This window comes from Drosophila albomicans, chromosome 3 (genome assembly GCF_009650485.2).
Source record: "Drosophila albomicans strain 15112-1751.03 chromosome 3, ASM965048v2, whole genome shotgun sequence".
Classification (NCBI taxonomy): Eukaryota; Metazoa; Arthropoda; class Insecta; order Diptera; family Drosophilidae; genus Drosophila; species Drosophila albomicans.
The window spans coordinates 25,572,150-25,597,737 of NC_047629.2; the positions used below are offsets into that span (position 1 = coordinate 25,572,150).

Genomic DNA, 25,588 nt, shown 5'->3' on the forward strand with positions numbered 1-25,588 from the left:
CTCGCGTTCGCACTCGCTCTCGCACTCACTCTTGCACTCACTCCTGGACTCAGACGCTCTCTCTGTCGCTGTCGCTCTCTGTCTCTCGTTTGGTATGACATAGACAGGCCCAGCCAGTAAGCCCGGCACATGGCAGCCACGCGTTCGCTCTCGCGCTCTCCCACTCAGATGCACTACGCTCAACTATACAAAACACCTTACATATCTAAGGCGAAACTAAACTCTGGCCGACTCGCTCGCACCTATTGCCATGTGGTCTGTCACGATTTCTGTGGGAGAGAGCGGCGAGTGTGCGGCAGAGAGTAAGATGCGCGTGCTTCGGCTCCGACCTGCTCGAATCGTGCACTCGACTCGACTCAATGCGACTCGACACAACACGACACCACGACTCGTGTCCGTCGTGTATTTGATTTTCCCTTTAGGCCTCTTGTTGTATTTTCCAGCCGCCCGCCGTTTTGTGCTTTGGCCAGCCCATGTGCAATGTGCCGTTATTCGTCTCGTCTCGCCTTCCTCGGTTGTGTTATTGTTGATGCTCTATTGAAGGTACGACGGCTGAATTACGAATCATTTCGCCAGCAATATGTGATTGATGGACTGCCTGATCTACTTTAATATGCCAGCTATAAATTTGTTATGATCTTAAAATTTGTAGCAAATATCTAAATATGTACATATGGGGAAATCAATAAACAAATTTGCAATTTCTGCTCAAAATGATGACTATATATATTATACTTTTAGTATTTAAATTAACACTCTTATAATTATTACACTATATTTCATATGTTAGTAATTAAATTTATGATGTTGGTGGATCAGAACTTATTTGAATCGTAGAGCATATGTACGTGTCTTCGTTTGTCCTTCGTGTTCGGTTTGGGTGTTTTGCTTGTTTTGGTTTGACATCGAACCATACACAAGCGGACACACACATGTTCGATGCTCTCACCAATAGCCAACGCGTTGCGTTCGTTCCGTAATCGCATCGTGTGCCGAGGCGACCAGCCAACCGACAACCAACCAACCAACCCCAACCAACTCACCCACATCTACGAGAGACAACGTGTATTTTGTTTACCGCTACTCGTTCGTTGCCGGCTGTTGCGTTCGCTAGTGTTCGAATTGGTCGTGCAAATTGCGAGTTCGTTTGTTGTAAGTTCGTTCGCGTCACGTTCGGCCTGTTCGTGTGGGCCGTTTGTTGGTTGTTGGCTCGTCTTTTGGGCACTTCTCGCCATTGTAAGCGCCGTCCTTTTTCAGTATGATATTGAGTTTTGTGTAGTTAAGTCGGAATATTTCGTATAATTCTCGTCGACTGTCGTGTGACATTTGTTCTTCAAACATAAATATAAATATAAATACAAAATATTCAAACAAACCAAAAAATTAAAATTATAATTAACATAAATAACTAAATATAATTAAACCAAAAACAAAAAAAATTCGCTTAAATATTTCTAAAAAAATTATATATATAGATATATATATATGTATATTTATCAAATCAATTTAATCAAATTCGCAAACCACCCAAAACAAAAACAAAACATAAGTTTATAAAATTCGTTTTAAACAAAAATCAACACAAACCAAAATACTTAAAAGTTTATTATTGTTATAAAAATGTAAGCATGGGCGAAAGATCAAAACACAACACTTGCTTAAAACTCAAATTATTTTCACCAACAAATTTCTTGAAAACAGATTCAAAAAATGTTTCGAACACTTAACGCACAGTTTTTGTAAATTGTTTCCGAAAAAACATTGTTCTTTCTTAGTTCTGAAAATAGCCAGATTAGCTATGATAAACAAACCGAAAATAATTAGAAACAATTTGTAAACAAAAATTAATTGAGAAACGCAGTTAGATTTAGCTCTTCCCCGTTTCTATTTTCCTTTTTCATCTGTTCTATTTTTCTTTTATATTTTTTTACGAGTGTGTTTGTGTGTGTGTGTTTGAGTGTGTGTTTAATTTGTTCTACGTAAACAAACATGAAAATTGTTTCACGCTTGCAGCACACGAAAATATTTTCAATTTAGATATCTGGACAAATAGGCACAAAAGTCAGAAAGCAAATTGAGGAAAACCCAAAATGAAACCGAATCAAACTGAAAAACTGAAAACGAAAAACCGAAAACGGAAAAACTGAAAACGTTTTCTCATTGAATTTGAATATTTTGAGCATTCCATAATTTCATTTCCAATTTCCAGCACTCGACCCAAGCGAGTTTTTCATTGAAAAATGAAAATATTTCAATATTTTTCGCCCAAAATATTGCGTTCTCTGTGTGTTTTGTGAGTGTGCTCTCAATTCCAGACCGGTCGGGCCATAAGAGCATTTCGGCCACGTTAATTGAATGAATGCATTGGTCGCTTCATGATTTTCTGACCAAAATACCAAATTCTGCTCTGCTCTTTGCTTTTTCACATTTTCGGCATTTTTCTTCAACAGTTTTTTTTTTTTGAACCGACTGAAATAATTTATTTGTATTTTGGCAATGTTTTCTCATATGCCACTTTGATGTGCTGCCGCTTGTCGATTGGCACATATTGTAAATTAATTTCAATGGCAACAAATTCTAAAGACAAAATTTTGTGAAAATGTTTCAAATAATTCCCAAATTCAAATGGAGTGCTAACAATGTTTCACCCTATTTATGAAGCTAAAGTTTAAATTTGCTCAAAATATTTTGCAGTAGTTTTCTTTCATAAAATTCCAAAGAATGCAAAGACATGTTTAACAATTAGTCAAGTGGCAATAAATGTTTAGAAACTCTTGAATTCAGTAGTCAATTAGAGCTAAAGATTAATGCAAAGATATCAATATGAATGTTTACTTATGCCTAAATGTGTTTTTTTTTTAAATTCTAAAAAGTATTTCAGGCATCAAATTTACGATAAAAAGTTGTGTTATTTTTGAAGTGATTCGATAAATTAATCAAATGTTTTCCACAAAATTTAGTTTAATATTTTAGCCTCATAAAAATTTTAAAATAGTCAGTGCTCAGTTTCTAATAAAAAAAAGTTACTACCTTAGATAATGTGACAGTGCTTCATTAATATTCTGTGTTTTCAATAGGCAATCAAAAAGAGAATCGTGCAATTGTCTTTTATGAACCTGCACTGAATGTAGCTAATTTTGATACAAAAATATTGATAGCTATTTCCCCAGCATTTGAATGCGAAGAATACTCATGTGTTGCCATGAAAATGAGCATGATTTCCATGCAATTAAACATTGCAGCATTTATTGAAAACCAAAAAGTATTTCGAAGCATTTTGAGTTCCTCCCCCAAATCTATCGACATATCAAAACCTAAAATTACCCATGCTTATAAAAAATAAACAACAATAATAATCACCATCATCATCAAATATATTCCATTTTTAGAAAACGTAACCATAATAAAAACGCGTGTGTGTTTAAATACTGGAAAACACAGATAAGATAAAACAAATTATATATACAACAACAACAACACACCAGCCACAACATAAATTGCAAGTCGCAAAACAAAAGTAAAAATTATATACATTGATAAAAAGCAAATCAATACAAAACAAAAATAAATATAAAAGAAATTCTGTATCCAACTGAGAAGAGCAACTCAAGTGCAAACAACAAAAGAAAAACCCAAAACCAAATCAAAAAGCCAAAAGTGTTGAAAATAAATTGAAAGCTGAAAAAACAATTGCATAAAAAGAAAGAAAAGAAAAACTTGAGGAAAAGCTAAAATCAAAAAGCAAACAAATATAATAAGCAAACGCAAAAAACAAGGCGATATCAGAAATTGTTATTTTCTCGCAAAGGCGCAACGTTCAAGAGCAAATCGTTCCATATGGTTCATATTATTGAATTGGTCGGCCAGCCGAAGGTTGAGTTTGCTCAACAAGTTACTGTGAGTATCGCTATGTGCAGTAGAATATAGAACCTCACTTCCCCCTCTTCCGAGAGCAAATGAATTTTTATACAAAATACAATCAAAAAAAGTGCGAAAGAGAAAGAGAGACAGAGAGAGAGAGAGAGAAAGGCGAGCAGACTGTGCGACAAATGATAATAAATCTTGTGTGTGTAGTCACGTAATGACAACTTAATACAAATACATGTGTATCACTCTCGTGTGTGTGTGTGTGTGTGTGAGGCGCAAAAAAATTCATTTGCACACATACACTCACACACTCGAACGCACTTTTTATTATGTTGTTTCCCACTTCCATTGCGTTTTTTTTTTCGGTTGGCTTCGCCCAAACATATTTTGACAATTAATCATTCGGGACTTTGGTGGGCAAAAGGGACACAAAATCAGCGCCATGTCTTTGCTGTCTGTTCTCTCCGTGTGTAGGTCAATGTGACTCTTCTGTATCTGTCTGTGTGTGTGTTGGTGGCAATCTCACTGAACCTTGGCCATTAATGCCACGCAATTTTGTAGCAGCAACAGCTACAGCCACAGCAACTGGCAACAGCTGTGCTGCTTGCTGCTTGTAATTGTTGTAGTTGCTGGTGGCAAGTGCATTGACTCTCTTTTGTATTGTGTCCTTGTCTTGTTTTCCCAAATCCCGCTAGCTTAGCTTTAACACAACGCTTTTCCCCAAAAAGTATGCTATGACTTTGCATAAAGTCGCTTTAAGGCGGGCAGCTTAAAGTCGCTGTCTGATTGGAAGCGTTGTACATAATAACAGCAAAATTGTATGACAGCTGAAAGCTTAACGAAAAATTTGAGAAAAAGTATTCAATATTTTTTGTAAACCATTTTAGTTTATTCTTAGTCTAAATAATATGAAAGTTTTGTAATTTTATTGTAGTCTAAAGAGTGAAAATTGTAAAACATGAATATATTTTTGGATAACAGTGTTAAAATAGATTTTAAATATTTCTCCCAGAAAAGAACTCAACTCTTTTTAGTGTTAATTCGTGAATAACTTTGGCTTCTCAGAAAAAGATATTAAAATTGAATTCTCATCTCAAATGAAGCTAAAAACTAATAAATAAAAAATGTGCTTAGTTTAGTAATGACTAGTAATGATTAGATTTGAATGGACATAAATATTTTGTAAATTTTCTTCTAATAATAACAATCTAAAAATTTGTTACAAAGTTTGCGAGACTCATTAGAATTAAATAGCATGCAAATTATAAGTCTTAGATAATAAAATTGTATTTTATCGAAATCATAAATTAAAGTGCAGTTTATTTAGTAGTTCTTAAAAATCGCTACAATTTACAAGTGTTCGCAAAATCTCATAATAGGACAAAATTATTACGACGAAATTGTTACAAATTTGTAGCTAAATTTTAAAAGTGCCTCAGGAAAAATGTGACGATATTTCTTAAGTAATGACTTAACAAATATTACTGAAATTTAGAAGTGCTTCAAAATAAATAAATTTAAAAAAAAACACCAAAAGTAAAATGGTAAATTATTAGTTTAGTAGCTTCATTCATATTATTGTTGATAAGAAAATTACAAAAATCCTATTAGTTTGCAATAAGAGATTTTCGCTTTTAGCAAGTGCTTTAATTTCCACTCAATTTAATCAATAATTGAGTTTTTTCAAGTGCTCAAGTTCTCGTGTTCAAGTTCTATTCCGATAATGTGTCAATTTACTTGCTGTTCGTAATCCTTTTGATGCTCTTAATGCTTTAAAAGCGCGTAGAGTGTTATTATTGTATTGCTGTTGCTTTGCTTATCGCATTGAACTCAGCCATATGGCAATTTTTATCTATTGATCCATCTGCATTTCGCCTGTCATGTTTTCACATTTTCTTTGCGTTCTCTTCCACTTCCTGCGTACTTCATTCTTCTTTCATTTCATTTCGTTTTTAAAGTCGACACGAAAATTTAGAAACTTAAATTCTAATCGGATTTACATACATTTCTTTTTTGCGCTCTCTCTTTGTCTCTGTCTCTGTCTCTATTTCTCTCTTTTGCCCTGTTGCCCTGTTTCACTTTCAGCTGACTGCTCTATCAGTCTCTCTACTCTGTGCGTAGTTGTTGCTCTTCTTCTTTGTTGTTAGTAATTGTTGTTACTGTTGTTGTTCTTGGTGTTGTTGTTGTCTGCTTGTCACCCTCTTCTTGATTTTATTACACCGCCAACGCGGCAGTCTGTTTAGTTGTCGGTCTCGGGGACTATTGCGTAAATTTCATTGTGTATTTCACTTTTATGGTGGTTGCTTCGTTCGCTCGTGGTTCGGTGGGTGGTTCAGCTGGTGGTTGGCAGTAGGAAGGACGAAGGACGTGGATGCGTGCGACGTGCGTCGACTTTGTTGCCGTCGTTCTTTGTTGTGCTTTGTGCGTGCGTCCTGCCATCGTCCTGCTGTCTTCTCTGCTTTACTTTTATCCCTGCCATGGGGATGTTCGATGTTCCATTGCGTTTGCTTATTCTAATGATGACACATGCGTTTGCCTTCGCTGTTTCTGTTTCTGCTTCTTCTCTGTGCTTTTGCTTATTGGGTTATCTTCTGGTTGTTGTCCTTGTTGTCCTTGTTCCTGTTGTCCGTTCGCTCTCTTTCCGCTCTTCCCACTCTCTCTCTCCCGCTCGCATTTCGCACATTGTTGTTCAATATTTTTGTGCCACTTGTTTTGAATTTTTCTACTATACATTTTGCGCATCCTTTTTATGCTGTCATTGTCGTATCTATTGCCACTCGCTTGTCGTTCGTTATTGTTGTTGTTGTTGTCCTTGCTTGTCCTGTTGTTGCTATTACGTGCGCGCTAAGTTGCTCGTTAAATGCTTAAGTGGAGCAGAGTCGTTGACACAGTTTTCTTTTTGCCCATTGCATTTCTATGACTCACACACAGCAAACAGATTTGAAAACCAGCTCTCTAAAAGAGACAGAGCGAAAACTATGCTGAGAACTGCTTTTAAAGTTTTTATTTTCGTTTACGAGCAACTTTTCTTTGTTGTGCTTTCCCATGCGATTGTTAAGCTCGTGTCGAGAACTGTCATAAGGACAATGTTATGCAGCACATTCTTAAAGGCACAGCACAAGCAAGAAAGCACCCAAAACACACAAAAATACAATTCTGCAGCAACTGAAATTATCGTAAAGTTGATATGAACTTCAGCAGTGCATAAAAAAGTTTCTATCAATGCAAATGCAGATATCGGAGTTGCAGGAATTCTTATTTTTGTTTGGGTTTTTTTAAGAACTTTTCACACGACTTTTTAGGGAAATTTTGACTTCAATATTTCTATGTTCTATCTTTTATGCAAACTGAAAATATTATTCCTTATCTTTAATTCATAAAAACTATTTCTTTTTAGAAAGTTATGGAAATGTATTGAAAGTGCATTCTTTGTATCCAATTTTTATAGAATAAAAAGTATAGTAAAAAAATCTGAAAGAATATTTTGAAGTTTCATATTATACCTAAAATTTTGATAACAATTAAGAATTATGCGTATTAATCCAGACCTTTTCCGAATTTCGTAATAGCGAATGATCTAATTACTAAATATTTTACTTCCTAATAGATATATTTAAAAAAAAAAGTTCAAATATTTATTGAAAACTAAGCATAGATTATAAAAACACAGTACCCATTTTTCAATTTTTTAATAGTGTAGGATCTAATTAAGGAAATTTTTCGTGTCCTTCTTTGATATAATCAATAAAATGCTCTTGATTCTAAACTTTTCTGTACATCTCTGAAAATTTCTAGGAATATTTTCCTGCACTTCTCGTTACATTAAATAACCCTGCCACACTCTGACCTAATGATAGAGCTCTTTGTACTCATATCATTTCGATTTCACCTTTGCTTAGCTCCCATGCTAATTTTCACATTCTCCAATTAAGCTTTTAATTAGCCCAGTGAAAAGAAGGCTTTAATGCCATAACTTGTCTACTATCTTGTGAGCCTTTTTTTTTCGAAGCATTCGAAGCAAAGCGCAATACAAAGTTTTAATTTCATAGCGTAATCCTTGCCACATTTTCATGTGTCTGCCACCAAAGTGAATGGGAGAGAAAGAGAGAATGAAGCCTTGCTACAATATTTATGTTTATTAGCCAGGCAATTTGCCGACTTAGGCAATTACCCAGGCAACAAAAGGCGTTGGCGCTTTTCAATATTTATGCCCCGGGCGGCAAGAGCTGCGCTGAAGCTCTAATAATATGTAAATGCCACATGACGATGGCGGCTTACAAAACAGAAGTCAAAGCATAACAACGAAACAACAACGACCACAAACCCGTTATTATTATTGTTGCATATGCCAAGGCGTTTTTGCCTGTCGTTTTGTTTTCTCAAGTAATTTGCTGGGCATGTAATTTAATCGTACGGTGGCAACACACTTTTCATGCCATGGAACAGGACAGGAAATCGTTCGCCAGTCTTTGTTCTCGAGTGTGTGATTGTGACAGCAACTGTTGACGCGCCTCAGGTGGATGGGGACAACCAGGTATGTCAACAGGCAAATTATGCCCAAGGACCGCAGACAATGAAGTCTCGAGCCTCAAGGCTCGAGTCTCAAGTCTCCCCAGTCCTTAGTCTTGGCCAGGTAACCAGCGATTAGTGCTAAGCTAACGAAACTCACTTCAAGGGCGATTCCTTGGAGTGCTGGCAATTATGAAAGGTTACGCTAAATGGTCTGCATAATTGTTGTGGTGCCCACCGTAACTACGCCTCAGTTAAGGGACAAAGTTAGTTTATGGAAAGCCCGAAGCGGAAATGCACAGAGCTGTAGTTAAACTAGTTGAAATTTAAGATCTATCATTACTGTGTTCTATAACTGCTTTACATGCTTGCAATTTAATTGTGTTACAGTTTGAAAACCTAAATTTAAAATTTTATATTTCTTTATAATTTATGTGCTAATTTTAAACAGTTGCTAGCTCAAAATGGATCTATAAGTTGTATTCATATAATTTATTTACTAAACGATTTTTCTGTTATCCATATGACAAATTAATCTTGTTTTACATTTCCAGAATATTAGAAAATTGTCTTAGTCATACATATTGTATACAAATTCATTATATACACTAAACACATTTTTTCAGAAATGTTAATTTAGGCTGATTCTTATTAAAAGTTTCAGTGAATAACACATTTCAAGACTTCATTTCCTAGGAAAAGTTTTACATTCTAAAGGTAGTTTTTCCTCTACAAAAATGCAGGGGATGACACGTTGTAAGTCTTCTCTCCTTAGTAAAATTTTTGCTTTCTAAAGACGTGATTTTATTATAATTTTTATAGTGAATTAGTATTCAAAAATAATGAAAGCACTTCTTGTCGTAAATATTTTCCTACCATGCTTTCTTTATCTTTATGACAAAATGCAAATACTTTCACTATTTCCTAACTAATATAAAATGCTAACAAACTGTGCGAACAAAAATCCATCACAATATTCATATAATATAGTAATATAATATGAAAGTTGAGTGACATTCCCTTATATTGTAGTAGTAAATTATTTCCAGTTTTTATTAATTCGTCGGCCACGCGACTCATTTCGTTCGGTGTGTTTGTATGAGTGTGTGTGTGGAGGTGACATTTTTATAGCTTTGTTAACAGTTCCAACATTTTCCCGAGCGATAGTTGTTGCCATACGGCAAAAGAAGTTCAGTTCAACCCGCTGAACTCTCGCCGGGAACAATTCGCTTTACCCTTAGACGTCTCTCTTTGTTTTGCTTAGCATGTTTAGCGTTGATTATGCTTTGTGCTCGACTGGAAAAACTCACCCCTCTGGGCGCTCGCCTGCTTTCCCTCTTATCGCGTCACCGTAGAGCGCGGCATTCAAATTACTTGCGTGATTAACACACACCCTCGAGCGTATCGCCCACAGTTCGATGTCCACAGCACCCCCCGTCCCCCAACACTTCTGTGCTGTCTAGTTTTATCTATGGCTGCCTTAATTGTGGGTCTTCCATTTGGGCTATCGATTGATTTCGATTTCGATTATTCTCTCTTGGCTGCTGCCCAATTTCGATCGACTAATGAGGCAACTTCAAAAAGCTGCACAGCTCATTAGGCGCGCCGACAAAAACTTTTGTAGCTTACATATGTATCACGTACATAATAAGTATCTGTGTAGTATATATACTATATATATTATTTCTTATATATTTTTATGACCTTTTGCATTTATCGTTTTGCTGTTTGCCGCTTGCCGTTTGCTACTCGATTTGTTCTCTATTGTTTTGTTTGGTTTTGTTTATTGCCACAGCGCTTCAAAAATAGCTGCACAAATGTAAACAAAAGCGCAAAATTTTCTGACCAGCAGCTGCGTGCGTCATGTGTACAAATTTTCCAGATGCTCTATCATCAGACTTTAACACACACAATCGCTCTCTCTCTCTCTCGCTTTCTCTCTCTCTTTTGCTCCCACGCACTTAGTCATTGCGCCTCGCTCTCTCTCTGTGTATATTTTCTTACTGCATCTGGCAGAGTTTTTACCCATTTTTAGTATATATTTTTCGCCAAGCATAATTTTTAATGGCTTTGCCAAAGTGCAAAACCGCATAAAGTGGCCTTTTTTATTTGGATTGGTTTGCTTTGGTTTCATTTGTTGTTTTCCCCTTTCCTCAGTTTTCCCTGAACAATAAATTGCCGTTTATTTATGTGGCACTACAAAATGCTTGCTGCAAATCTGAATATTCCATATTTACTACTCTTTTATATGCTCAATTTTTTGCACATGTGATGTTCAGTTATTATAAGGGATCAGTTCACTTTAGCTTAGGAGGTCAATCAAAAGCGATTTAACACCAATTTTCAGAGTCAATATAATCTATTTATAGTATGCCATTAATTTTTTATTTACTTGCTGCTTATTTTATTTCGATAGTGATTTGTTGAAAGTTTCAGATGGCTGTTCGTTGAGTATTTATTTTAAAATAATGTTTATTTAATGATAGGAATTGATTTGTGCAAACTCATCATTTAATGGCAAATTCTATTATTGCTCACAAAACAACACTTCTTATGGCGACTAACAAGTCAGCCATTATAATTGGGTGTGAGGCTGTAATTGGACACTGTTGTTAGAGTAGATCAGAAACATAGTTAGCTAAGCGGAGCTTACTTGACACACAGTAAGTCTTATTATGGGAACAGACAAGGTAGGCGCTATAGCTTGGTGTCGGGGTATAGCGTTAAAAACTAATGTTAGAGCAGTTCGACAGCTGTGCTAACTAAGCTTAGCTTGCTTGAGCGAAAAGCGCAGATGAACATGCAGAAATTAGCCTTCACTTACTGACGTTACAATTGGCGATCTCTTGAAGAGCTAGCCGCTATGATGCCATAGTAATTATTTTGTACTGTGAAAAGCGTCACCTCTTTGAAATTGATATAAAACACTTTTAATATTGTTGTTATTATTTGCTATTAGATATTCTATTGTATTTAACATGTAAGTTGTCAATTACGAAACTGGCACAAAGTAATTAACTTGGACTCTGCTCAGTCCCTTAGAGTTCAGCAATAATTGATTAGGCAGATCCATCCTAATGGCAGCGAAGTGTATTTTTCTTGGCTTGGCCAATAAATCAACAAATATGTTTTGCCAACAAAAAAGGAAATATTTACACATTTACATGCGAGGCAAACTTTTTTCTTATGGGACGTGCGCTCTGAAAAGGGGAAGGGAGGGGTGACAAAGCCAAACAAACCGCTAATTGTCGATAAACAACCAATAAAATACAAATTTCCCAAAAACATTTATCAAAAATAATATAAATAATAACAATAACCACACACACACGCACAAAAGACGACGTGTAAAACTGTGTGAAAGGGGGGTAAAGGGAGAACACGGTGGGTGGCGATAAATAAAATGGTAAAAGGAAACTCGAACAGGCGAGTACACGAAGAAGGAGCAAACGATGAGAACGACGACAACGAAGTGTATGGAAAATAGTGTTTGACAGCTCATAAAAAATAATGTCGTATTCATTAAGGTTGCCAATGTAATGTGTGTGGGAAATTGTTGTTGCTTGCTTACGCTGCAAAGGTTGCTCTCTCATTGTTGTTGTTGTAGTTGTTGCTGGGGTTGCCAAAAGCGAAATTCATTTTATTTACGACAGGAAGCAGCCAGAAAGCAACAGAAAAAGCACTTGAAACGCACGCATGCAAAGAAAAAGAGGGTGAAGCAAGGGAAGTTGGGTGAAACCCGAAAAGCATTTAATTGAAATGCAGAAGAGTATAGTGTGAGCGAGAACGGGAGCGCAGCACTGAAAGGGGGAGCGTGAGTGTGAGTGGGAGCGACAGCACAACTGTGTGTGCGAGGCGCAAAAACTAAGAAAAACGCGCCAAAACAAACGAAGGCAAATGCCATTGACAATGTCAGGCAGACAGACAGACAGTGTGTACCTCCCACTCTTCCGCACACACAAACACACTATCGTCATCACGGGCGCTATCGCTGTCCCACTCTAACGCTGGCTGCGCAGGTGTTTTATGAGTGGCGCCAATATTTGTATTGTTGCTGCTTTCGCTGTTGTTGTTATTATTCTTGCACTTGACGAAAAGTGCGTTGCTGTTGTTATTGTTGTCAATGTTGTTGGCATTGCCTTTTTTTAAAGGCTTGCGTGCCAAACTTTGTTATAGTTCAAGTCCATGTCGCCATCGCTGTTATTGTAGTTGTTGTTATTCAAGCAAAGAGGTTCGCACAGTGCATGAACATTGTTTTCTAGTAGGGTGACTCAGTTGTGGATGGGGGTGCTTCGGTCACATGCAAATGCTACAAGGTGTTATACTTTATGTACATTTAATTGAGACTTATTAGGTAGTGAAGTGCCATGCTTGGCACAATATTCTACCAAATTGGTGTTGTGGGGTTTGTTGATAGTGTCGTTAGCTTGTTTTGGCTTTCAAGCACTAACTTCAACTTCTATTAATTCAGGTTGAACGCGTGCTAATAAGGGGAGTCCCCCAATAGTACGTGAGCAATAACTTAAGGGGGAAGTTGTTAAAGCAAAAGGTTGTGGAAAGTTTCCGCTTTAATCTTTAAGAAGGAAGATGTAGAATTTTATTAGAATTAATGAAGAAATATATATCCCATATTTATCAATTTTCTTCACTTTTCTGTCGAGCACAACACATTGAATATTCTGCTTGTTGAACGTATGCAAATCTGCCTAAATCTTCAATCTTTAACTACTCGGGTCTTTCGACTATCGTTATACACACATATAAATGATGCATATGCATTACTTTATATGTGTGTATGTGTGTCTCTCGCTGTCTATGTCGAACTGTATCTGGTAGCTGCAAACAGCAAAGATACATGCGTCATGTATTTTTTATACACTCCGACATCATCTTTATGCTTTGACAAAATGTATGGCATTTGCATATCGCACCAGTGGCATCTGCAACCACCTGCATCACCCACCCGTCACCCACCCGTCACCCGCCCTTTCCTCAACCCGTGCCCGTGTCAGTTGGCAAATTTCAGCATCAGTTCCCAGTTTCCATTTTCCCAGTCTCAGCTGCGCTTGTTGCTATTGCACTTTGGCAGTTTTTCCCTTGAAAAATGCTGGAAAAGCCAACGAACTGTAACTGGACGTCGTTTTCATCAATATCAATGGGCGATTTGGGCGGCCGGGGCAACGCGTCATGCCAAAGAACCACGGCGAATGTTGCAACTTGCAACATATGCGAACTGCCTGCCTGCTGGCCGTGCCACATAGCACATAGCATATGTCCAAACAGAGCGTGGCAAGGAGCGGAGAATAGCGTCGACTCTTCGCTTTTTTTTTTTTTTTTTTTGTTGGGTTGGGGCGTGGGGTGTGGACAGCAGCAGCGCGCAATACAACGCATCATTTTTATTGTTTGTCGGCGAGCAACATTGCAACAGCAGAAGCAGCATCAGCAGCAGCAACAACTGGCAACTGACGACGACGTCTATTGAAAATAGAAAGCAAATGCTGAAAGGCTGTGGGGAGGGCGATAGAAGAAGATCCGTTTCGTGCTTTTGTATTTTTGCACCGAAAATAGAAAAATGCAACTCAAAAACTCGAATGCGCATTGAAGTGGCAGCGTCTAATGTAGCTGAAGTTGTTGCAACTGCATAAGGGGCCGCCGCAGGGATAGAGACGGGGGTGAGGACAAGCGACGGTGCAAGGATAGCTTAGCAGCATTTCTGAGTTATTTCAAGTTTTTGCTTCCTCGCTTTTTTTTTGTGGGGTGGATGGAGACTACATTAGAAGGAAACTATTCGGATATGCACTTTGTATGGCCGTAAACTTGTTCGAAGATTTCTGCATATGAGCGAATACAGCAAGTAGATGATAGCAAGGGGTGGGGCGAAGGGGACTACGAAATCTGGTCGAGATACTAGTCTATTGATTGGCAATATATTGTGTGTTAGCTAAGGATTTGATTGGGTTGCAGCAGCTAGCAAATGGAATAAGTACGACGTAAGATTATCTAGTTTAAGAAAACCTTTATTAGGGAATACGTTGTAGAATAAGAGAATATTTCCTTATAAATATATACATTTTAAAATAAAACTATTCTCTTCAAACCACATGATATTCTCTTTAAATAGTATCTATAAAACTAAAATAAAACATATTCCTAAGTTTTCTAAATACAAATATTTCATTCGCATTCAACTATTCATTACTTACATACATTTAGTATTTAATAAATTAAATAGGAAATAGTATAGGAAGTAGTATCGAAATCATCATCTAATTCACATATCTTCTATATTTAAATCTTTTGATTTTCGTTTTCAATTATTATAAAAATCTTTTTTAGTTACCTTTTCATAAAGTCTGCTCAATCTAAAAAAAAACTCAAGTTAAATCTTTGTCTCCTCTATGCATGTGCTATTAATGAAACTATTTCTCATCATGTATGCCACGCACACACACATTCACACAATTCTCACATTCTCATGCCCTTTTCAATTTGCCAACATCACCTCTCTCTGCACTTCTCACATTGTTTACCTCGTGCGTCGTGCATTGTGTGCAGTGTTGCAATCACTGCAAAAGCTCAACTGCCTTAATTTAACGCTACACGCACACGCACTGTCGCCTCTTGCAACTAACTCCACAGTGTGTCCCCTAGCTCCCCTCCTCTTACGTTTGATGCCGCTAAATCGTCACTAATACGCCGACTTGTGCTCAGCGTTGCGTGTCGTATGGCACCGGGGGCACCAAGTAATTCATAGAGCGCTGCTAGATGTGTAGAAAAAGTGCTTAATAACTGCCACTGTTGCACGTAGGGAAGTAGAAGTAGGAGGAGGGGAGCAGGCATGTCACATGTGAATGTCCAGCAAGTTGCATGCAAATCCTGCAGCTGGACAATGCACAATTCATTCAGTAGCTCCTCCTCCACTTTCCACTCCAAACCACTCGACTCCTCCTAAGGCTCGACATAGTCGTCATCGTCATCGTCATCGTCATCGTCGTCGTCGTCGTCATCGTTGTCCTAGTCCTCGTCGTTGTCGGCCGACGAGTCGGCTCGCAAAACTCCCTACACAATTTTTTGTGCCTTTTATTTTATTTTCCCTCCTATTCTTGTTGTTTTTCCTCTTTTTTTCCCCTTTTTTGTGCAAGTTTGTGTAACTATTTTCCATGCGCATGGGCACTGGAGGCACCACCACCAGCAGCAGCTCCTGCTGCTGCAACGGCAACCGACATCGGCGACGGCTGCGGCGGCAGGACGTTGAGGAGCCGGCGCCGGCAGGACAACCAACCAGAACGAGGCGCTGAGCAACTGGAGCATTGCAACTATTTATTTGTGCTAGTTGCTGCGGGTATCTGGCATCCACACACACACACACACACACACACAACCCTTTTACAACCGAAAGCTTCCCTTCTTATCAGCCCTTTTACTTGTGTTCGCTCCTTGTTGGATTTTCTATTATGCGCACGTTTATTACACGATTTTAACACGATGACAGCAGCACCTAAGTGTGTGTGTGGGTGTACTATATGCCACATTTTGTTGCATTTCTTTGTTGCACACGGGCTTTTGTTGTTGCTTTCGTTATTTCACGCGTGCTTCAAATATCTCACAAAAATTTTGATAGCCCAACCGGAGAGTGCTTCAAATAATTAGTCATTATTTATAGTACAGGCATATCAGTGTTGACCTTTTGATGAACAATTATAAGTTATACTTTACTTGTAATTAGAAAATTACTCAAAAAGTATAGAATTTATTTAATTATTTTTATATATTAGTATTTTTGAAGTTTTGAAGAGATTATAATATTTACTTCAACTACGTTTTCAGCATTTAACTTGGACGAATAAATATCAATCTTTTAAATTTATCTTCTTATATACTTTCAAATCCAAATTAGCTTCCTTATGACAACTCATTTCTCAAAGAAAGTTAAGCCTTAAAATGAATGTAAAATCATTTGGCCATCATAAATTTTACCTGCCACATAATGAGCTGAATTCTCAAGACAATTGTTAAGAAAAAGTTGTAAGGTATCTTTGCCATACTTTTACTTTAATTGCTACAAAACGCACAAATTAAGCAATTCTTTTGCCCTTTAGCCATGTCTGGATTGATGGCGAACTGTCAATTGCCAAGCTGATGCGAAGGCGAATGCGAAGGCAAAGTTGCAGTCAGTGCTTAACCCAGTCTATAGATGTACTTAGATTGAAAGTTGGTTTTTAGTAGAATGAAAGAAAGAAAGAAAGGGAAGAAAGCTAAGCAGTCGCAGCAGCTGAAAGCAAAAGCAATAGCGAGCTGAAAGAAGCGTTGAGAGAACAGAACGCAAAGAAAGAATGAAACTTTTTAATGATGTAAAGTACAAAGTTTTGTGTCTTGTCGTTGGGCGCAAGTAACTTGAGTAAACTTTGAGTTATGCCTTAGATGTGACGCGAAAGCGGACGCGGCATGGCGACGACCTCAAAACGCAGCTCCTTCTTCCCTTTTCCCCTAAGGACAACTTGGGACGACATCCTTTTAGCTAAAAATGTATCGATCGATGCAGAGAGCGAGCGAGTGTCGTGTCGTGTCGTGTTGCGTTCGCATCGTGTTTTATCGCATTGCGCTGTGTTATGTGGCTGCCTTTGACTGGTATTTTGTCGTTTGTTAAAAGTTTTCAACGCACACATTATGACATGAAGCAGACTTTAGATGCGCGCGCAAATTAGTTCGGGATGAATATACTCGCATATATTCTAGATGTGAGTATACTCACTTCCTGATGAACGGTGAAGGGAGAACGCTAATAAAATGCCAATTTGCTGCATTGAATGCCCTCTTTATTGGCTGCCATTACAACTCGTACGCATAAAAAGCCGGCCACGATTTTCTTTCGACCACGCACACACACGCACATCAAGGCTGAAACGTTTGGATTACAAAACCACGATGGGTTCTTCGACTCTCTCTCTCTCTCTCTCTCTCTCTCGCATATATGGATATGGATATGGGTGGCAGTTGAGTCTTTAAGACATTTTATGACGGCAACATTTACACGCATAAAATATGCATGATAAACTTTGTTGTTGCAATAAATCAGCATCAGCAGCCGAAAAGTATGCAACGCATTTTTGTTCCTCATGTGATTACAAAAACGTTAAAAGTTGGTACATTTGATGGTTGCTTTCGCCCCTGTGGGCAGCCGGCCGGCTATTCCTCCTTTCACTGCTTTCCCGCTTTCCTCTGTTTATTTATGGCATTTGGCAATGATCATAAAAGGCTGCGTGACCCAACTATAAACATTACTCGAATCTAAACTAAAATTGCATTGCGTTGAGCCTTTTTTTATGAGCAAATAATGCATTTATCACATGTGCGTACTTAAATCTCATTCGGCTACATTTCACTTACAATTCGAAACGCTAGATGAATTGATTATAAGACTTTTTAAACTAGAGTTGAATCTATAAAACTTTTAAATTTTATCACTTTTAAATCTAATGAAATTGAACTTATTTATACACTATTGGTTGATCATTTTACTTGAACATATAAAAGTGATTTTGTAGCACAACTTTAGATAATCTCTTAAGGAAACTACTATGGTATTTTAAAGAAGTCTCTTAAAACCCTTTCAACTTAATGGAAATTTGCGACTTTACTTTATCTTTTGATAATTTTGTATAGTTACAACTAAAGCGAAAAAGATTCCGTGAAAAATACGCTTGAAATGTATTCGACTTGAAAACGTTTTGCAGAACACACAGCAAAATGTTTTGCATTAACTTCGCATTGTGTAAAATTGTGCATAACTTGAGGCAACGTTTGCCACTATTAAACAACTTAAACTGTCATTAAACTTTTGTTGTCTCTATTGAACTGAAACTTTTTAAAACCCCTCAATCAGCGAAGCGACGCGACAATGCAAAAGCAAAGCTGGCTTTATAAATTGGCCCCCAAAAAAACTTTTGCTTATTGTAGAGGTGCAAATGCGCCTTGAAAGCATCCAAACATAAACAGGCAAACAAACATTCAGAGACACAGACAAAACTCTCGCAAGTCTTCCTATTGTGTGTGTGTGTGTGGTTTGATGACGCTTTTGTTGCCTGCATGCATAAAATATTTATGCGCCGCGAAATATGCAACACAAAAAAGTGTTTTTCGCCTCTCGTTTTGTCCCCGGCTTCGGCTTCACTTTTTTTTTTATGTGCGTGCAACTTTTCGCACTCAAATGAAATTACGAACAAACGCAAACAAAAAAAAAAAAGAAATAAGAAAATATGCCCGAGAAGTTTGCTACTTAAATGTGGCGCTTTCCATTTTGCTTTTCTCCCTTACCCATTCTGTTTTTTCTTTTATTACGCTCTGCACTTTATCAAGCATTTTGCCATGGCTCGCTGCACGCTCGATTGCTGTCGGCGACGGGGCGTGGTTGGGGGCGAGAAACTTTTCATTAATAACGATTTTCCATTAACTATCGATTGATTTTACAACGCTGCGACCCGCTTGCAGCATCCGAGCATCGCAGCAAGCACAACAATGAGGCGAAAGTAGCAAACCGAAACGCACTTCAGACAATGCCTGCAACCGGCAACAGCAGCAGCAACAGCAACAGCGGCAACAATAACAACAATCATAATAGCAACAACAACACTTCAGTCTATTTAAAACGCAAACAACAATAACACAAGGGGTTTCTGTGGGCATGTTGAAGGCTCATAACCGACAACGACAACGACGCCAACGACGCCGCCCGCCACCGACAGGAAAAACTCATTGAAAAGTTTTTCTTTTACACTTGGCGCGTTCGCGTGCAAGTCCCGCTCTTGTTTTCCCTTCACTCCTTCGACTATTTGCACCGCTTAGGTGTATCGAAGGAGCAACTTTTTAATTTTTTATCGCAACGGAATCGCCGCATGGTCTGCTACAGTTTATTTTATTTTGATTTTTTTCTTTTATAGTAAGCACACCTTTGCACGAGATCCTTTGAATTTGTGCAAGATTTCGTTGAGTTTGTTACTGCAATTGCAGCTGACTGATCGGCAATTAATTAACGGATTTCACTTCCAATTTCTTTAGAATATTCTAAGAGCAATTTATTTAGACTTTTGTTCTTGTGAACAATAGTGGAACAATTAATTGAACGCAATTGATTTCAAGTAATAAATTGATTGTTAGAGCCGCGCTAAAGAAAATTTGATTATATTTCTTACATATGCAATATTGATAAGATACATTTGAAATATTGTACTTTTGCACTAAAGGTTTGCAATTTTCTCAGTAAATAAGCAATTTAATAAAGCATTTCTTTTAAAGCAATTTTCCATGCAATATTATATTCATGAAATATTTATATTATATTAAGTATATTTCAAATTTGTCCTTTAATATTGTGGGAACATTTTTGACAAATGCAATTTTAGTTTAATATCAAATTAAATCTACATTTTATAATTCCAACCTATATGTTATTATTTAGAGTCTTACATATTTCAAAATTACATTTTTATAATGCCGGTAGTTCACAATTGTTTTAAATCTAAGTTACAAAAATACATTAAAAATGTTCTGGTTAATGTTTTAAAAGTGCATTTATCGAAAAGGGTATTTCAAAATCGTTATCCGAAAACAGTTTTTGTAGTGTCTTGTTTTCTGCTTATTTTCTACATGCGTTACAGTTATGTTTTGACTGTTGTTTTCGTTGTTGTTGTTGGTCCGTCTATTATGTGTATTGCCTTTTGTATAGGTCGACGGCATTGCGTTTCTTTCCTTTATTCTTATTTTTTTTTTTAGTATTTTTATATATAGCAAAGGCGCGAGTGCTCCCAATATATATAAATTATTGCATAAAGTTTGGCGCTAAGTTGCAAAAAGTTTCTTTTTCATTGCTGTGGCTACCGCGACGACGGCAACGACGTCGACGCCGAGAACGACACACACACAATAGTCTATAAATCTTTATGGTCAACAGAGATTACATGGGCCAGGCGCAGAACCCATAAGCAAAAGCCAGACCCAGACTCAGACCGAGACCGAGACCGAGAGACCGAGTCCAGCCTTCGATGTAGTTTATTGCCCCGTGTTGTTTGGCCCTTAGCAGCTTTTTAGGCGTTGTGCGCTGTTTTGATTTGTGTGCCATGTTGTTACAGTTGTTGTGGTTTTGTCGATTGTGGAGAGAGTGGCAATAGAGAGTCGAGAGTGGAGAATGGAGAGTGAAGTAATGGAGCGCAGGGGGGTCAAAAAGGACAGCATATGGTCATAAAAATGTGCAGAGCTTGGCAGATGCGCTGATAAATCATATTAAACCAAGAAACTATGCAATACACAATACTCGTAGTCGCATTCGCAATGGAAATGAATGCGAATGCATAAAAATGCTTTGCCACAAATGGCAACAGCTTTAGGTGTTTGCCTTTTCTCTACAATATTTTTCTTTGGTTTATGAAATTCTTATAAATCTAATGAATTCAATAGAAAGTTAAAGTTGCATGCTTTAAAACCATTCTAAGTGAATACATTTAACATAAAATATGAAAAAAGATGCTAAATTAGTTTGTTGTTGAAATTCTTATATAGGCAATCAATTTACTTCTAATGACCATAATTTATTATTTGAATTCTATATAAATTTAAGAAAATTTTACGCACCAGCTTTAAAACCAATTTTATTGAATTGATTTGGCAGCCTTCTTCAACGTAAGAAAAAACTTAAGATGTTAAAATTCCTTGCGCAATAATTCGTTATTTATTTGATATCTGAGCAATCTACCTGTGCCCATAAAGTATGCCATAAAATATATCCCCCGAAAATGTCTTTAATTGCGTAAATTTGGTCATTGCGTGGGCGGCATTTTCGATTTACGTATTATGTATGACGCTCTTCGCATTTGCCTCGTAAACAACTTTGCTGTTGCTCTTGGAATGTCGCCCTTCTAAGTATCCAAGAAGAAGCAAAAAAAAAAAAAAACCGGATAGCATACCGCACGGCGCATTTTACATAAAAATGCAATAAATAGCTACAGAAAAGCGTTTGGAAGCGCAGCCCACAAATTTATGTGGTTCGAGGATCTCTTTACTCTACGTTTGGAGCTTCCTTTACCTTACTTCCCTCTCCCTTCTCCGTCCTCCTCCACTCTCTGTTTGCTGTCTCCGCTGCGGCGCACTCGTAAATGTCAAATGTCGAGTTTGGGGTGTGGGTGACCATGGAGGCGCCTCAAAGTATGCTTATAAATTGCTCTAAATAGCAATTTTTTTCTTCTTCTATTTTTTTTTGTAGGTTGTAGAAACGTCTTTGGCTTCAGCTTATCGTGACCGGGTCCGGGAACGTCGAGCAAGCGGGCGAGCGAGCGAGTGTCGTGTCATTTGTTCGTTTTCTTTATTAGTGTCATGTATTTTTATAGTTCAAAGGACATTTGAATGATTGAATGAACTGTGTGTGTGTGTGAGAGTGCTTGTGTGTGTGCTTGGGTGTGTGTGTTTGTGTTTGTGCTTGTGTGTCGTCCACACGCCGCCCTACGGCTGGGCAGTCCGAAAAACGAGTTGCGCGCATGATTTCATCCCTTGCAGCGGCGCTTGGGATCGCTCGACTCGACTCGACTTCACTTCCGCCCCCCCTCCGACCTGGTTTTCCCGCCCCCCATCCTTTCCCCCTTTGTGCCCTTTGCGTGTGGTCGCACTGGTCAGCCGCCCAGGCACGTTTCATCATGGGTTGCTTGTTGGTTTCGACTATATCAAATAACGACTATTGACTACGCCTGTCTCTCCAGTGTCCTGGCCCCGTTTTGCTGCCGCTGTCCGTCGGCGTCGTCCACTGTTGCTGTTCTGTCCTGTCGTGTCGTGTCCTGTGCCATGTCCTGACTCTCTTTATATCACTCTGTGTGTGTGCACGTGTAGGGTTACACAACACGCCCTTCTTCTCAGAGCTGTTGCTGCTTCTACTGCTGCTTCTATTGCTGCTGCTGCTGCTGGTGTTGTTGCTATTGCCATAGCTATTGATGATGATGTTGTTGTTGTTGTTGTTGTCGTCGCCACCGTCGTCGATGACGAATGAAAATCAATATTTATTAGATTACTTTCGAAATTTTATACGAAAATAGAATTTTTATGACATTCTCTCTTTTCCATTTTTTTTCCTTTTTTTTTGGATCTTACGTTGCCATCTCTGTCTCGCCTTTGCTATTCGTCAATCAACAAACTTTTGCTAGTTTGCTTCAGATGTCTAAAGGGGTTTTTAATCAATTTTTTAAAGTCTCTCTCGACTTTAAGCTTGGAAACGAGGGTGCAATATATTTTATGTGGAAAATATACTTCAGAACAGTTGGCAATTAATTTAACACGTTTTATTAAATACATAAAATGATTAAAAATATATATATATAGCAAATATTTAAATCCCTTTTATTTGTAATACAATTTTTTATTAAGATTAAGACGAAGATTTTCTTAGTTCAACTTGTGTTATTTTTGGAAACTAAACTTCCGCTTTGAAGTACCTTAAACTTAATTGTAACCTCCACTCCACTTAATGCTCAACTTTATTAAATTTATGATAATTTTAGTGCTGCAAATATGATGCTAATATTACTTGAACTTCAATTAATGTTATAATTCCTGTTGGAGCACATTTTTGCTATAATTAGGCATTCCCCCTAATGACTTGGCTAATAACATAAGCCAATTACTTCAATTTCTGTCCATTTCGTAGACATTTAATATTAATGTCATCTCTCTCCATCTCTCTATCTCGCTTTTACATCTTTCTCTGACATTATGCTTGTCTGTTTTACACTCTCTCATCTCTTGTTTCTTTCATGTTATCTTTCAGGTAAGTTGCCATCATCCATTAATACCACCAGCCATCAAATTAGTAAGTACAGAAAACGAGCTGCTAACACTTTTATGTGCGTCTTTAAATGTATCTAGTATATATCCCAACTGCCCAGCTACATATATATATATATATATATATATATATACTTATATCGCTTACCTATGTGCGGAACGTGTATCCACTGCATTTTAGTGCCCTCAGTTGACCTCGTTTGGGGCTGGTTTTTATGGCTAAAGAGCCAAACCCAAAAGCGATGATGCTTCTCACGTGGCTTAAAACTAAAAGCTCCCTCGAGTGCAGGAGACAACAACAACGACAACAACAATAACAACTTGAGCTAGTTGTGTGGGCCGACTTTTTGCCCCTCCTTTGGAGCCACTTAATTATGAAGCTGCACATGAAGTAAAACGTCATAAAGCGTCGAGTTGAGTTCAGCTCAGAGTATAGTATAGTTTTTGCCTTTTTTTTTTTTGGGCAATTGCTGCCTTGGGTAGCATCATCAGTCGTCTGACTGCGGCAACCTTTGTTGTATTTTCTTTTTTTGTTGCTGTTGTTTGCCGGCTTGCTTGCTACATTTTGCAGTTAATTTTCCGTTGCTAAATAAACTGTTTATGGCATTTATGCCAAAAATTTTTGGCCGAGCCAAGCGAAGCACACCAACCGGATGAAGAATGACGATGAATGAGGCGCCTGCTAGTTGATGCCTCACGGTGGGTGTTACTCATACGCTATGCATACCATGTGCTCACATCTCTGTATGTGTGTGTCTGCTCAAACGTGCGCATGTGGCAACGCAGCGTGTAAGCATTTTTGCATAGCCAACAGACACACAGACAGACAGAGAGAGCAACCAACAGACGGCAGAAGACTTGCAGCCTGTCGCTTGGCTGTCTGCAGGCTTCGCTTGCTTTTTAATTGTAATTTTTTGCATGCCCCAAAGTCTGCCATGCCTATGTTACACATCACATTCACAGCCTTAAAGTCTGCTCCAATGTTTAACACAAAATGTTGTTCATTAAAATTGCGAACATAATTATGAGAAGGACAGGTCTAGTAATATATTATTAGGCACACGAAAATTTCAGAAATTAAAAGAGAAGTTAAATACAGAAAACAGTCAATCTAGTTATTCTTATAAATTTAAAATAAATACATTGTTGAAACTTACCAAGATGTATGAGATCTCAAATACAGAACAGATAGTGTACAAAACAGATAGTAATTTAGGAAAATATATTTACATATATATAAACAAAATGTTGAAAGCTTGACCATTATATTACATTTTATTGCGAAGATGATATACATTGTTGATAAATTCAGTTTCTTGTTCAACACTTTCATCAACAACATGAATTATCATTATAATAAAAGATGATATCTGAAAAATCTGTATTTCAAATATTACAAATTTCCGCATACCTTTGTGAGAACATTTCTTGATATGAATCACATAAAATATGTAATCTCTGCATAAATCATAATGAAATATTTCACAATATTTACTAGCTTTTCTCTTGTAGACTCTTCGCTAGTCCGGCTTAAATCTAATTAATTAAACTTTTGATTAGTTGCAGAGCTTAAGCTTTAACTGCTTTGCCAAATTTCGTAGCTTGTTTCCATTTTTTTTTGGCTCAAACTTAACAACTGGCAACTGATTGTTATGTGCTCACTGACCCATACTCTCACACACTCACGCACACTTACACACACTCAGTCGTGTATATTAATGAATATTTACATTTTATGCAGCCAGGCGAAAACACACCCAAAAAAATGAACCACTGACAATTTGGCAGTCACCGCAATCATAAAAATTTTACCCCAATCCAAAAAGGAAAGCCAAAAAATGAATTTATATATACAAGCGCAAATACATATACAATATACCACATATATATATAGCTATAACCGAATTCTGGGCCCGTCCATCAGTCGCCTCTGCGCCTCATTTAAATGCAAATTTTGACGAGCGGTTTTACCATTCTCCTTCTTCTCCTCCTCATCCTCTCCGGCTCCTTTTGCATTCTGCTTCTTTAGCTCTCGAATGAAAGCATTAAAATTAAAAAAAAAAAACTGGCCTCCTTTCAGTCTATTGGTGTGTGTAGGTGGATGAGGCAAACGCTCGTGAGAATAATTCAAGGTGATAGCTTAATTGAAATATGCTTTTAGGCGCTTTGCTCTGTGACTCGCCTCATTTTTGCATACTTCAACAGCGTCTGACGCCAGAGTCGGCGGCGTCGACGTCGGCTTTCACTTTGTTGTGTGAATTTTCCCTAGCGCCGGGTGCATATTTTATGGCGCTGCGGTCGACCACAGAGACACACTGACAGACAGAGACAGAGAGTCACAGTCGAACCCCAAGCAAAAAAAAAGAAGAATCGACAACAACAAGAGCAGTAATAA

The 25,588-nt window shown here is 37.7% G+C and overlaps 1 protein-coding gene across 17 annotated transcripts in view; it reads left to right on the plus strand.

Moving 5' to 3' along the window:
- The first annotated feature begins 1,255 nt into the window (after positions 1-1,255).
- The window catches only part of LOC117570006 (CUGBP Elav-like family member 4), a 168,756-nt gene continuing 144,423 nt past the window's right edge, over positions 1,256-25,588 (plus strand). For 2 of the 17 annotated variants that reach the window (XM_034251408.2, XM_034251413.2), the window contains exons 1-3: positions 1,257-1,622; positions 3,390-3,897; positions 23,177-23,218. In XM_034251408.2, the coding sequence (XP_034107299.1) occupies positions 3,838-3,897; positions 23,177-23,218 (102 nt within the window). In that variant the 5' untranslated portion in view covers positions 1,257-1,622; positions 3,390-3,837. Of the gene's footprint in view, positions 1,623-3,389; positions 3,898-23,176; positions 23,219-25,588 lie in introns of all 17 variants that reach the window. The other 15 variants (XM_034251401.2, XM_034251411.2, XM_034251420.2 and 12 more) reach the window with 12 other exon arrangements.